Here is a 15746-nt window from a genome sequence, read left to right on the forward strand (position 1 = left end):
TGCGAAGGGGACGTTTTTTCGCTAGCAAGACTATTCTAAAGATATGCTCTATTAAATATTTTAAGATATTGCTGTTGAATTGAAATTTATGATTTAAGTGAAAACAACATATTTAATAAATAAAGGTAACACACAAAACTTTAAAAAAACGCCCTGGCGAAAATACTTTGATACATATCAGTACAAATGGGAAACTACTCCCTTTTGCTCTTTTCAAATTAAAACACAAATTTCATTTGAGAAACAAAATGCAATTTTTTTTTTCAAATTTTAGTTTCAAATACCTCAAAAAATATGAGAGAGTATGAGCAAATGTTTAAATGTTTTAAAGTGTCATAGATTTGCAGTTTATATTGCATTTAAAGATTTTAAAAAGAAGGTTTAGGAATCTGTGGTTTATATTTGACCTTTATGATCTGTGGTTTATATTTGACATCAATTTATTGAGACGAAAACAAATGAAAATAGCTTCAATGTTATTCCAACAAAAAAGATGAACTTACTAAATTTTTCTAGTTAAACAGATTTGATAGGTGGTGAAAAATAATTTTTTTGTATTTGGAATTTTTTGTACAAACATTTCATTGATGGCAAATATTGATATATACATATAGTTCGGCTTATCAAAATTCCAGTAGTCGAATTTTTACACATTTTGAAAACTAAAAATTTAGAAAGTCCCTCTTTCGTTCGTACTCATCCACCTAGATATAAATCTCACTGAATTTACGCATGTTTGCTAGTACTTATGATTTCGTTATACTTTGTTAGACAGCATTCTAATTGAAGCTATGCTTTATTATTCTAAAACTGTTGGCCCATTGTTTCGGATTGGAATAAATTTTAATTTTGGTTTTTCCTAAACATTTGAAAATAGATGTCTTCTTACACTTCTGTAAAATAGTCTTTCGATGAATTAATATTGCGTTTAAAGAATGTCATAAAAATATCTAATTAAGGAAAAATGTACTTATGGCTTTAGATTTCTTTAATAATCGGACATTTGTTATCCCAGCTTTTATGATAAAATTGGTTACAACTAAATTTATCGATATTTCTCCTAATTAACAACGAAATTTTAAAACTATTTATAATGTGATTTTTTTCTCTTTAGGAACCTCTAGAATATACTCCAGGCTTTGGATTGTTAAGCGTTAAAGAGCTTCCGTTATTGATAGAGAAGAGAATAGAAATCAACACTCCGACAGCAAGCTAACATTAAGTTAGTGACTTTGTGAAGAAGCCTCAATATGTAAACCTTCAGATATTATTTTTATTACATAGTAATTTAAAATTTCGAATGTTATATTAAAAATTGCATATATGATGTACTTTCTTACATATTTTAGATTTTAATAAAGGAAAGAAAATACTTACTTTAGTTTGTGATTTAAAATTTTACTTTATAACAGCTCTCCCATTTTCGAAAGAATACTTTAAAATTATATAATGCTTCTTAACTTACTTTTCAAGACAAAATTTCATTCTGCGAAGTTGAGCATTCATTGTGTAAGCAAAGGATATTTAACTACAGATCTTCGTGCTCTATATTACTCCGTACAGGTATTTTATTTAATTTATAATAAAACAATAAGAATGTTTCTTAAAGTGTTATGTTTAAAGTATGCCTTTCATAATTCATTTATTCAAGCAGATTGTAAAATAATAAACAATTATCTTTAATTTAAAGAACGAAGAGTTATAAAAGAGTTATAATACGAACACAAATTATTTTAATTTTTTATACTTTTAATTTTTCCCCTTCTGGGGGAAATCTTAGAATGTTAAAAGCCTGACATCACTGTTCATGTTATTCTATTTATATTGCTTGAAACAAAGTATTATTTATCTGTACCTCATATTCTTTCTGCAATCTACTTTGAAAAATTAAAAGTTATATCCACCAATATCAATGGAAGCTTTATAACGAATATGGAGGTATAAGCAAAAAATATTGTAAAATAAAAGAAACTTCTGGTAAGAAGTTGCTGTTTAAGTTATGCAAATTAAACCAATTTAATCGTATAAAATAAAAAGGCGGGAAGAGTCGATTATGTCATTGTTTTCAACTCCTTAACGTGAATGACCTTATCTTTTGAATTTGTGCATGAGCCCTAACATGTGAGCAATTATCTTGAGCTTATTTCTAATTTGGCCAAGAAAATTTTATTCTACAATGACATTTTCTACATTAATATTTTTTTTCTGCGCAACTGAACGTAACCAAATTTGATGTAGATATAAAACTTTGTTATTTCACTCATTTTTAAACTATATCTATGAGCCTACGGTCAAACATTCCAGAGATATTTAGTTATGATATTATGCTGAAGTACACAGATTTCTAAAAGATAACATTTACGTCAAAATTATCATTCCGGGACTGCTAAAACACGAAATTTTAAGCTTTAGGACATTCAAGTTAAGGAGTTTCTGATTATTTTAACGTTTTTCGCCTTTTCTTTGCGATAAATACCTTTTAAAAATTTTCTTCACTCGTGAACTTCTAAGTAATGACATAATTATTAAATACTAATAATAATTTATACTAATACATTTAAATATCCCACCAATATCTAAAAAAATTATTCTGAAAAATTAAAGTGATGATTTTTTATTATATTTATATTTTGTTGCTAATTTGAATCCTTCTTTGATTTCTCAAATTAATTTTTTATCTTTATAATTTTCTGGACAATATTACTTTCTTTCTCTTTGAATGTTTGTAAGAGTAAATTTAGACTATGCCAACATCTGCTGCTTTACTTTAACTTCATTTAAATTGAATTCTCTAAAACTGAGAAAATGTATTTGACTTTTTTTTCACAATGTTTTCAAGTGAACAGGAAATCTAATTCTGGGACATTTCCAGTCCGGAAAACCTTTTAGCCAAATATCCGAAACTATTGGCTATTTTAAAAGCAGAACTCATCGTTTATGGAGCAAGTAAGTAATTTTTTATCTTAATGTATTCAACAATCTCTAGCATGAGATTTAACTCTTTTTTATGTTGTTTTACCTAAGTGAACATAACAGCTGGTTGCTTTGCCTAATATATGTGTTATCGGCAAAGTATGAAACGCCGATATTCTATAGAATGCCTAGGCATTGTACGTTTTCATATTTCATACTCTGCCTAAAAACGTCCAGCATGTACGTACGTACGTACATGCTGGACGTTTTTAGGCAGAGTATGAAATATGAGAATTAAGACAAGCTTTCCCTAAACAGTCTATAGAATGACAAATGTTATTAGGCAAAGTATGAAAAAAGCTCCTGATAAGGCTATTATATGTTACTGGCAAAGTATGAAATGCCGGGATTCTATAGAATATACGAGGGTTGGGGCAAACGTCATGGCAACTGTTTTTTTCTTGTAGATATGTGAACGGATCACAAAACATATATGTGTCATGTGGAAGTTCTGCAGCCATAGTGTGTATGCAGAACAACAGATAGCTCTGTGATAGCTGTGTGGTAGCGAGGGCTCTGAGATCAGTCAGTTGGTGAGTGTCGTGCGAGATGGAAATAACTAATGTTGAGCAGCGCGCTTACATCAAAATAGCCGTTCTCCGAGGGAGAAATGCGATGGAATGTTACAGTGAATTAGTAGAAGCCCTTGGGAATAATGCCCTACCATATCGTACAGTAACACGGTGGGTAAGAAGGTTTCAGCAAGGACGTGTGTCAATCAATGATGAGCAACGTTCGGGACGACCGGTGAGTGTGCCGTCATCGAGCACCTCATGGACGAAGACAGACGATGGACGTTACTGGAGTTAGCGAGGGCAAGTGCCACCGAGAAACGCGCCGTCCACAGGATATTGAGTAATGAACTACAGCTACGCAAAATCGCTTCGCGGTGGGTACCGCATGCACTGACGGAAGTTCAAAGGTGGGTGTGCTAGGCAATACGCTCCGACCACTTTGCACGCTGCTAACAGGACGGCGATCAATTCTTTTCACGAATAATCGCCATCGATGAATTTTGGGCCAGGGCATACAAACCAGAACTGAAATGTCGGTCCGCGAAGTGGCGATATCTTGGATCACCAAGGCAGCGGAAGGTCCGTCAGAATCCTTTCCCAGTCAAATTGATGGTGATCGTCGCGTATGACGTCAGGTGTGTCATTGTTTGCCACTTTGTTCCTCATGGCAGAACAGTGACCGCATGGTACTACAGGGACTCATGTCAACTTTATGTGTATTGTATTATCATTCTTTTGCACGGTGAAGGCCATATTTCCCTGTATACTACCGTAATAAATTCGTGTGCTGCGATCAGTGCTACTCATTGTCCACACATGTAGTTAAGACTTTATCCTTTCATCTGTATATGTCACATTTTCCAACCGGACTGGTATCTTCAAGAAAAAAAATAGCTGCATGACTTTTGCCCCAACCTACGTAAAATATGGCAATGTATTGCGCGAATCAGCTTGTCCTTGTCGACGTCAGGAATAGGAACTCACACAGTAGTTTCAAAAGAAGAAGTGTAAAATTGTTTTTCCGAATTCATTTTCATTTTTTTGGCTTATATTTCAAGATTGATTTTGGAATTTATTTTACCTTCAATAGTATTTTCAGTTTTGAAACAAATGGTATTCTAAATATCCATTTTATCATCTTTATTATCATGGCCACAGAAGGTATGAATTTTTTGTCGACATTTTTTGCATGCAAGCGCATCACTCGTTTCTTTTAAACACACATAAAAGCTATCAGAAACGGAATGTGTGAAATATTGAATGAATTGGAATACACATTACATTCGAAACGAATCGGAGATGTATTTCATACTTTGCCGTTTTCTCATGCAGCATTTTAGAATGCCTAAAAAATGTGTGTAATATGAATCGTTATATACATTGCAGGCTAGTTTTAGGCATTATATACAAAGCCTAAGCATTCTATCTAATGATGGATTTCAGGCTTTGCCAGTAACATATTCATTTTAACCCATGCACGAAGGCCTGCTTTCCTAGTAAGCATATCAGGACTAGTGTTTCTTTTGACTTGCTTTGGAAACATGAATGGTCCTGAATAGGAACAGGGAGCTTACTCAAGCTATGTTCAGGAATGTGTGAAGTAGACAATACAAGCAGGAGGGGTATACGAAACCCTTTATTTTCTATACTTTACAGGAATTTCTGAAACTTCGGAATACAGAGACCAACCACTTGTGGTCTGAACATGTTATTTCTTATTCTTACGTTAACCAACTCTAACTAATACCAACTCTAACTAATACTCTAACTAATTAATAACCAACTCTAACTAAAACTAACTTTGAATTAGTATACAAGTGCCTAGCACTAAGATTGGCCTTTATTTAAAGAAAGGTACGTATGTAGTAAGCCGAGCTGCTAGAACTACGATACGTCTGCAATTATCAAGAGGGCTAAACGTCTGGCCTTGAACGCAACCAGCAACAGAGTGAAAACTAATAAAAGTACAGTGGCAAGCGGCTTGCTTCCAATAACTCCTTCCTCTCTCTTGCTTGGCAAAAAGCCACAACTTAAGCACTTGGCGTTAATTTACATTTACTGTTTATTAAAAATCTCCATACATTAGTTAATATTTAACAATGCAAATATTCTGTGTCAGTTTCGCTGAGCGCCTTGGTTATCTGCTAAGAAATTCATGATAAAAAGAATTCGTTATCTAAGCAGTTAAGCATATTTTTATATTTCAAGCTATTTGCAAAGCTTGAAATGACGCGTAACCTTAAGTTTTCGTATTAAAAAAAAAGAAGAGAGAAATATTATGAGCAAGGACTTTACACTGCAGAAGAGTGACGTATTCAAACCGAAGATTTTCTGCCTATCTCTTTTATGAGTATCTCCGTTCTGTAGAATATCCTCTAGCTTAGTTTTAATTCAGTATCATCGCAAGCCTTCCAAGGTGATGACTAGCTTAGCAGTGATGGAAGGTGAACTATATTGCATGTATATTATCGGTCTATAAGGGCTGTATATTTCTTTCAAATAGTTTATTTTTTCACTTTTATGATTTTTGTAGGTATTTCTGGGAAAACGAAAACGATAAAAAAATGTATCCACTTTTAACTAACGTCTGACTAAATGTATTCAGTTTTAACACCGGAAAAAATGGATACATTAAGGGATTAATGTTACAATGTTACGCCACATTAATACATTAATGGGTTAATGTTAAAAATGGATACATTAAAAAGTGTATACATTTTTAACGAACTAAATATATTTCGTTAAAAATGTATACAAATTAATTAATTTAATTTTTAACTAAATATATTTCGCTTTCCTAATTTTTGTCTATACGAAACAATGACTGTAGCATTTTAAATGCCGTCATGAAATTGATATTTGAATTTTAACCTTACCGATACTACACTACCAGGCCAAAACTTCAATCCTGATTTCGTATACGTTTTTAGTTCAATCAAAAATATTTCAAAAGTCAGTTTTAGTATTCTTTACTTTAAACGTATTAATTGATTTCTACGTTCAGTTGTTTTTTATATATTTTAAACTGACTTTTTTATCAGAAGTAAAAAAAGCTTACTAAATGAATTGAAATTTACAGGACAGAGAGGACAGCTTTAACTGATTACAAACTAGAAAATACAGGAATAACTATTGAAAAAGGTATAAGGGTAGCATTCCTTGTATATGCATGCATTACGATCCAGAATTTTTTCCTGAACCCGAAAAGTTTCTTCCTGAAAGATGGTAAAATTTATATTTTAAAAATATATTCTTTATTTTATTTTTCTGTGCCTTTCAATATTTTTCCGTGAGTTCTGCAATGACGAGGAGTGGTAGATAATGTCATTATAGTAAGAAAACCATTTTTAGTTTTCCTAGTAAGTATATCAGGACTAGAGTTTCTTTTGACTTGCTTTTAAAACATGAATGGTCCTGAATAGGAATAGGAAGCTTACTCAAGCTATGTTCAGGAATGTTTGAAGTAGACAATACAAGCAGGAAGGGTATAGAAACACTTTATTTTCTATACTTTACAGGAATTTCCGAAACTTCGGAATACAGAGACCAACCACTTGTGGTCTGAACGTAAGAATATAAAAACTACTACCAAAAACTCTAACTAAAACTAACTTTGAATTAGTATACTAAGATTGGCCTTTATTTAAAGAAAGGTACGTATGTAGTACGCCGAGCTGCTAAAACTACGATACGTCTGTAATTATCAAGAGGGCTAAACCTCTGGCCTTGAAGGCAACCAGCAACAGAGTGAAATCTCGTAAAAGTACAGTGGCAAGCGACTTGCTTCCAATAACTCCTTCCTCTCTCTTGCTTGGCAAAAAGCCACAACTTAATACTTGGCGTTAGCAAGACAATTTGCATAAATAAGTTAAAGCGTTTAATTCTGGCCGGAAGTAGAAAATAAGAAGTGATAGTACAGTTTTAAAATAAAATAAACGTTACTAAAACTTAGGATCCTTACAAGCAGAAAATAAAAGCTTAATACGTATTATTCTTTCTCTGATCCATTGAAGCACCAGTAAATTAATAAACAGAAGAAAACAATATCAAACAAAATGATAATAATATCTGAAAGGGTTCAAATTTTAACGATCACCCAGAAGGACTCTTTTAAAGTTTAATATGATTTATAGGTAGAGAATATCGATACAGATGGCAAAAGAGGAATAGAGAAACATTTTATAGTATATTAGATGAACAGGCATTTATACTAATATGAGAATGCTATATATCTTCTGTATATTAAAAAAGATATATCATGAATTAATGCTTCTTTATTTAAATCAATAGGATTAGAAAACAAAAAAAAAGTAAGAAGAGCTGTATCTGTTGCTTTTAAATGCATCTGTTGCTTTTGAATAGTTTAATTTGTTAATTAATGAAAAGAGATTAAGTATGAATGAATAATACTTTTTCGAAATGGCAAAAGACTCGAATAAAATTGAAACAACGCAAAATCGCATTTCGAAAATAATAGCTCTGCCATCTTTCAATCTTAGTTGTTAATAATCGTTCAATCTTATTTTTTATTAGCTCTTTTGGGCTAAGTAAAAAGTAAAATTGAACGATTTAACATTTGCTATTGCAGTACTTTATATTTACTACAGCATAATGCATACTTAAAAACATTTCTATGTAGAAATCCTTTTAAGATTGCTTTATGTAGGCATATACTTATATAAATTAAATTATTTGTCTTTTTAATTGTTAAATTAGTCAACTTACTATAAACATGAAGAAGCCGTCATCGATACTTAAATTTTGCAAGAATGATAGCGATAATTACTATTTACGATAAATTAAGAAATTTGTACAACCAAATATGATCTGTCATAAAATAAAATTACTAATAATCTCTTTGCAGTTTTAATTAATTTATTAGTCAACAATTTATTAATAATTAATTAATTTAATAATTAATTTATTTATTAACATATTAGTTAATTAATTAATTAAACATTTGAAAAAGCAAAATTGTAAAAAAAAAAAAAATATTTTTTTAAATAAATAAGATCGAATGATGAGGAACAATGAATCGTGAATTGCAATGTAATAAAAATGTGTTAATAGAGAAACAAATCATATCAATTTATTTTATTAAAAATATCATGAAGAGAATAAGAAGATAGAAATAGTAGAAGTATTCTAACTCCTTTTAGTAATTTATGAACTGAAATTATACTTATGAATGATAAGTAAATTAAATTTGCTTTATCATATAATTCATTTAAGAGCTTTATTGTACAAAGTAAAATTTAAATGTTGTTATTTCAAAACGTTAGATACTGAAATCCGTGTAACAGTGGCTAGCAGCAATTAAATACAGCAAAACTATTCAAAGAACTAAGATTCGTTATTACACGTGCATACCCTGACAGCACAGCATGTCTCCAAAAATAGTTAGTAAAAATATAAAGTAGTTACATACATAACATACATAAACAAATAATATTTAAATCTGTACTATTTTAGAAATCCAAGCTTTACTTTTTATTCAAAAGTTTGACGTTTGATTTTTAAACTTATCAAAATTAAAATTTTCAAAAATTTCTTCTATCATCTTTTCCAAAAATCTCGTCGCATTAGCTCATTATTATCAGATAATTTTAAAATACAATGTGATAATATTCTATTCAAATTTTATAGTATAAAATGGAAAATAGGAAAACGTTCTTGTAATTAAAATATAAGAAGTTTAAAAACTAAAAAAACTGTAATTTTAGTTGTTAAAGGAAATATTTTTTTAATTTCGCTTTAAAACTAAATATAATTCTTTGTAAATTTAAAAATATAAGTATTTATCATACAGATAGTAAAAACCCCTTGTCTATCTTCTAAAGTGGCAACTGAAATAAGTATAGAAACTGCACAGGAGAAAGGTTCAAAGAACCCTTATTAAACTCTTTAAAATTCACAATGCGTCGACTTGACACTAACACACTACGCCTCACTCGGGCGGTAACTCAAATAACAAGAACTAAAGTAAAAGTTCGAAGATATTTACAAGTAGTAATTACTTTACAGGGCTCAGATAATCCTGTTTCTTTAAACCGCATTACTGTTATGCCACGTAAACCACCAATTAATGCACAAATAGAAGCTGATGCTACAGAGCTGATGGTGACTGCCCAAACTCTCTCTTTCCCTTCTAGAACTAAACCTTTTCTCGCAAAGGTAGAATTTGCATTACTTCAAGTCCGCTACCAAATTTAAATATTCTGGCATTGACAATTAGGGGGACGAAGGCTTACAATAAGGAGAATTATGGAAAGAACGTAAAATTAACTTGTTAGTTAAAAAAAATATAAATCCCTACAAGCTTACATTCGTTTTTGAAAATTTCGACATCACGTAATTTTAATTGTTCACAAACTTAAATATTATGACTATTTGAAATGATTATTAAAAAAAAGGATTATTCAAAGTAAAACGAATCACATTTTTATTTCATAATTTATCACCTCTCAAAAGTGTTTTTACAAGTTCAAAACGTGAGGGCTATATTCGCATAGAATATCATTTATTTATAATTGTTAGACTACCTAAAAGACGAAATGTGTCATTTTGACGCTTAAATTTAGATATCAGAGCCAAAGGATTCACACATAGAAAGAAAGGGAGTGGCCGACACAGAGAAGTCGACTTATTCGAGGACTCATTCTAAGGACAGTTCAACAGGCCCCATCGGTTACAGCAAAGAAACTAGTTACTGATCTGATGTTATCAGTTAGTTGTACAACTATACATTAAATTTACTTAAACGGACTGCGCTTTATATAGCTTTGCATTAACTGAAAGATATAACAGCTGCCAATTATTTTATCTAGAATATTACTTATTGTAAAGTTAAACTTTTAAATAATTAATTATGAGTTAGAAATCCTGATAATGATCTAGCTATAATAGTGGTTATTTTTGTTGATACATTACCGATTTCTTTTTCTTAGCAGCCAGTCTCTGAAAAATATTTGTTATCGCATATAATAGTAATCTCTCGGCATTATATTAAAATCTGTTATATTAAAAAAGGGAATAATTTATTATTGGGAAGATATTTATGAAATATTTTTACATAATTTAAAAATTTAATAAATCTCTTTGTTTCTCTGCAGGTTTCTGTTCAAACAGTGACTGCGAAATAAACTGCATGAGAAAAACTTCCACTGCAAAACTCCAGTTCGTAAGCCTGTTTTGAGTGATCTTCATATTCAAGAGAAACTGAATTTTTGTAATCAGGTTTCTAGTTGGGAAGTTTCTGAATGGAGTAACGTTCTGTTTAGCAATGGAAGCTGCATTTAGTCTGATTATTCTGGGCGTATAAGAGTTTAGAGACCTCCGGGTCAACATTCCAATCCCTTATATTTTCAGAAAACAGGAAAAGTGGCCGATTTTCAATTTCTGTTTGGCGTCGCATGTCTGTTAACAGACTTGGAACTCTACACATAATTCAAGGCAATCTGGATGCAACTTGCTATCGCGACATTCTTGAGAATATTATGATGCCAGAAGTAATTGGTGAACCACTTCTTTTACGGGGTATTTTATTTTCAGCATGATAAATCTCCAATTCATTGTGCAAGCATTGTCAAAGAATGGTTGGATCAGCAAGCTTTCAGCCTCATGTCATGGCCAAGCAAAAGAGCAGATCTAAACCCCATTGAGAAAATTTGGTCTCGTCTGAAAATTACTATCAGTTACAGAGGCATACAGATGAGCTGTGGGATGCCACACCGTCATCTTAGCAACTCATGCAGTCTGATCCAAGATTAGCTCAGTCGTTGGTTTATCAATGCCCATCGCATTCAAAATGTCATACAAAAAAGAGGAGGAATAACGATGTGCTAAAGCTCCTTTGGGAAATTTAATTTATTGGATTGTTTTTATGACTATCCCGGATTTTATTGAATGTAAAAATTATCTCTAATTAATATAATGTCTGTAAATAAAAAACAAAAAATTCTTAAATAGTGTTTTTATGATGCAATATGGTTTAAATATAATAATGATTATTTATTATTCCTGTTTTGTATGTTTATAAAAATGTTCCTGAAATTTTCCAACCCTAAAGAAAGATTTCAACTCATTAGATTTGTCACGAAAGATCATTGCTATAGTATTATGTTAAAAGTAATATATTGGTATGTAATGTAATTGATACAAATATTAGTGAAAAACAAAATATTTTTCCTAGGGAAGGCAAATTTTTGGTTATTAGATTATTTTATTCGAGAAGATGAAAGAATAAAATAAATTAACTTTTGTATTTAAAAGCAAAAATCTCATATAACTAATATGATTTTCCACAAGTTGAATGATAAGAGGAAGTATGGTTATTATCTCTTCTGAAACAGTAATTTCGTTCAATAACACAGAGTTTCGATATTCGAAATTTTTGATAAATTGAACAATATCGAGATGCAGAATTCGAACTTAATGTTAATTTTTCGATTAATAAGATATTTTTAGCTTATCAAAACTCTACTATTTATATTTATTTTGTAAAGTTTTTCTTTACATGATTCAGACATTTTATAATGTTTTATTTGTTTTACGCACTTACATATTTGCTATTGATATACTCTTAAAAAGTTAAATACAAACCCATATGCTTACAGATTAGCAGTCTATTATTTACATAGATTTTCACGTGTGTCTACGTTTGAGAGAAAGATCTTTTATCACATTAGCTGATAAACCCCAGCTACAATTTGTGGAATAAAAATTAACGCAGGGATTATTCATGAGCTTAAAAAGCAGATTTTATTACTTTTGGATCGAAAAAAATTACATTCATTTCGCAAAGTTTCTTTATGACATAAAATCGATTATGTTCAATATTTATGCAAAGAAATTTAATTTCAGATTTCAAAATGATTGCACTGCATTGACTGATTTTGAAAATGATTGCATATGTATTTAACATTATTTCTGAATACTTCAAATAATTTGTCAAAACTATTGTAAATAAAACATGTTGTCATTTATTACAGAAACATTTAACAACTGCAAAATATATTAGAATAAAAGCTTTTTCTTACCCTTTATATTAGTAGAAAATGGAGCAATTAAAATTAATTCTGAAGATATTAGATTCAAAGAATATTTTGTGGCATTAACTACTACATTTTTAAACAACTTTTTGCTTATATTTCAAAGAATGGCTGATATTACCTTTCGGGATTGGTATTTTAAAAGCTGTTCATATTTTTATATAAACATAGAAATGAAATAAAAATTATATGTATTTATCAATTTTATTTCATTTCTATGTTTATAGAAAAACGATATCTATAAAGGTGATTCCACTAAGTCAAATTATTACCCAAACATCTCTAAAAGGCTGGAATTAATCAGTCAAATTACGGAAGTTCAATGGTAGAAATGATTCGCAGCAATTAACGGCTAGATAATATAGCAGGTTCTGTGGACAAGTAAAAGGTGGGCCATCTAACTTTTGAAATTTGAATTGGCTATAAAAAACATTAATGAATATTTTTTCAGAATTATGAGTGTATTAGAAAGATTAGGCATTTTCATTTAAGAATGAAACACAACATCATTCAATTGGCTGCCACCGCTAACTTGAGAGTACTCCATTCGATCAACCAAATTTTTCATAACATTTTCGATTGTTCGGGCTCCAATCGCATGAATGGCAACTTCGATTTCGTGTTTCAAGGCATCAATCGTCTATGGGTGGTTACCGTAAAACTTATCCTTAAAGGTTCCCCAGGAAAAAAAAAAGTCCAACGGGGGTCATATCGCAGCTCCGGCCAACTGACATCAGCATTTCGGCTGATTATTCGATTTCCAAAAACAGTGCGCAAAAGATCGATGTTTACGTTTGCTGTGTGGCAAGTGGTCCCGTCCTGTTGAAATCTAAATGTCACCCATATCATCTCCTTCAATTTTTCGAAACAAAAATTCGTTTACCATAGCACGGTAACGTTCGCTATTGACGGTAACGGCGGCTCCTTGCTCATATTCGAAGAAAAAGGACCCAAAGATGCCGCCGGACCAAGAACCACTTTGACCCCGTTGGATTTTTTTTGTTTGTTTGTTGTTGTTGTTTGTTTATTTGTTGGGAACCCTTAAGGATAAGTGTTTCGCTAACCACCCGAAGACGATTGATGCCTTGAAGTACGAAATCGAAGTTGCCATTTATGCAACTGGAGCCAAGCAATCGAAAATGTACTGGAAAATTGGGTTGATTGGATGGGGTACTGTTAAGCCAGCCGTGGCGGTCATTTGAATATGTTGTGTTTCATTCTCAAATAAAAATGTCCAATATTTCTAATATACCTATAATTTTGAAAAAAATATTCATTATTTTTTAATAGCCGATTCAAATTCCAAAAGTTAGTTGGTCCACCCTTTAGAACAATTAACCAACTACAATTTCTTTTAATATATTTTTGATTATCTAATTAGCATATAGTGAATAGACACTTAAACTTCTATTGTTTGAGCTTTGGTAAGTTGCAACTTTCGGCGAGATAGTTGTCGGAGCTTTGGAATTCGAAGGTAAGTCGAAGCATGCATTTCAAAATTCGGACAAATTAAAGGTCGAATTTTCAGAATTTAATAATCGGTGGAAGGGGGGAGTTTCTTTAGTTTTGGCTCATTGAAACTTATGTATAGTTGGGTTTATTCAATGCTTTTTTCCATAAAAGCAAAAATCTTACGCATGATATACGTCCAGCGTGTAGTTTTTAACTAAGTATTTAATAATATAAAACTAAGTTTAAGAGTTTGACGGTTATAATCATACCTCATCTGTTAGTATATGAAATATAAAATTTTACATTAATCCTCTTTCATTTAATGTTTTCAGAGTTTCACTTCATACAATTATAGTTTCCGTAAAAAATATACTCTTTAATATGAAATCATTGGTCTTAAAATTGTCAAAAATAATATAATTTAGATTGTCTGCACCTGACATAAAAAATCTCGGTGGTCACTAGGTGAGACAGAATGAATGCTGGCTTCTGCTGACCAGAAAAAAGTTTGGACCTACTTTATTTCTTTATCATTTATTAAAAACATTTTATCTGAAATATTTGATCTTTGGGTTTTGCTTTAAACTTTAGAAAACGTAAAGCTGTCACCAACTGAAATCCATTTGATACAGCTAATATTTTTAAAGTATTCAACATGAAGGCAAAATTTATAGAAATCTAACAGTCGATAAATTTCAATTTTGTGGTCATTGATGGATAAGCGAAGTCGAAACTAATCAGCCAGAGCATTTCATAATATAAACAAAAGCCCATATTGGTCTTAAAAGAAACAACATATTTATTTTTACAATTTCCATTCTTGTTTGCAACACATTACTTATTTTTTTGACACAAAAATATAACAAACTTTCAAGAAATAAAGCTTACGCAACGCTTATCATGGAACACTCCTAGTAACAACTTTTTTGAACTCAACTCATTGTTGCCACACGGCGAATCTTAATAACTATGCAAAACATTACATCATGTTGCCAATTAAGAAATCTTAATAATTATATAAAAACATTAAAGTATGATCCACTACAGTTTTTTTTTCTTGCGTCAATAGTGAAAATAATCATATAGGGAGAAATGTAGAAATAAATTAATAGAAGGAAAGGAGGAAATCAGAAGAAAAAACAAATATTTGAGCGAAATTCCACTTCAAAATGTTCAAGGATAAAATAACTGAAGGTTTACACCAGTAAATACCAGAAAATGGCCTATGCTAACGGAAAAGACATAAGAAAAGAAATATCATCACAGGTGAAAGTGAGAAGCGACTGGTTTTCGACTGTATGGTTGTATAAATTTTAAATTACTCCATTATTATTACGTATTAAAATAAATTGTAGATCACATCATATCATAAACGGAGAATCCTAAGATGTCTCAGTCGAATTAGTTGAAGATTCAAAAAATTATCCAAAGACATATATGGATATCATTTTATAAGGTATTTTCTCATTTCTTTACCTTCGCCTTTGTGGTGTAATGGAAAGCATAGCGTATTCGAAAAGTTCTGAGATCTAGTCACGGCTATGGCAGTGCGGATTTCTTCGACTTTGTTAGCTTCGTAAAATTCGACTGACTCTACAAGTGGTGCCCGAATTAAAAATGGTTGTGGACGATAATTCGTCACCTCTAGGATTTGTGACTGCCCGTCCTCCCCAGTCGCCCTTTAAAAGGGGAAGTATATAAGGTAAGTTGCTCCCTTTTGGCATGCCTTCGGTGAATAATGAATAGCATAGCCTCG

General features: G+C 31.2%; 1 protein-coding gene and 1 long non-coding RNA gene across 3 annotated transcripts in view; one reads left to right on the plus strand and one right to left on the minus strand.

Annotated features, from left to right (window-relative positions):
• Positions 1–1376, plus strand: part of LOC146999134 (cytochrome P450 3A31-like) — a 79654-nt gene extending 78278 nt beyond the window's left edge. Inside the window, exon 14 of the mRNA XM_085817370.1 lies at positions 1115–1376. Coding sequence (XP_085673496.1) covers positions 1115–1216 — 102 coding nt within the window. The 3' untranslated portion in view covers positions 1217–1376. The remainder of the gene's footprint in view (positions 1–1114) is intronic.
• The window catches only part of LOC146999132 (uncharacterized), a 228634-nt gene that overhangs the window by 208966 nt on the left and 3922 nt on the right, over positions 1–15746 (minus strand). The window lies entirely within an intron of this gene.

The sequence above is a fragment of the Stegodyphus dumicola genome, chromosome 1 (assembly GCF_044657685.1).
Source record: "Stegodyphus dumicola isolate Sdum_Otavi_A_Nest chromosome 1, ASM4465768v1".
In the NCBI taxonomy this organism is placed as follows: Eukaryota; Metazoa; Arthropoda; class Arachnida; order Araneae; family Eresidae; genus Stegodyphus; species Stegodyphus dumicola.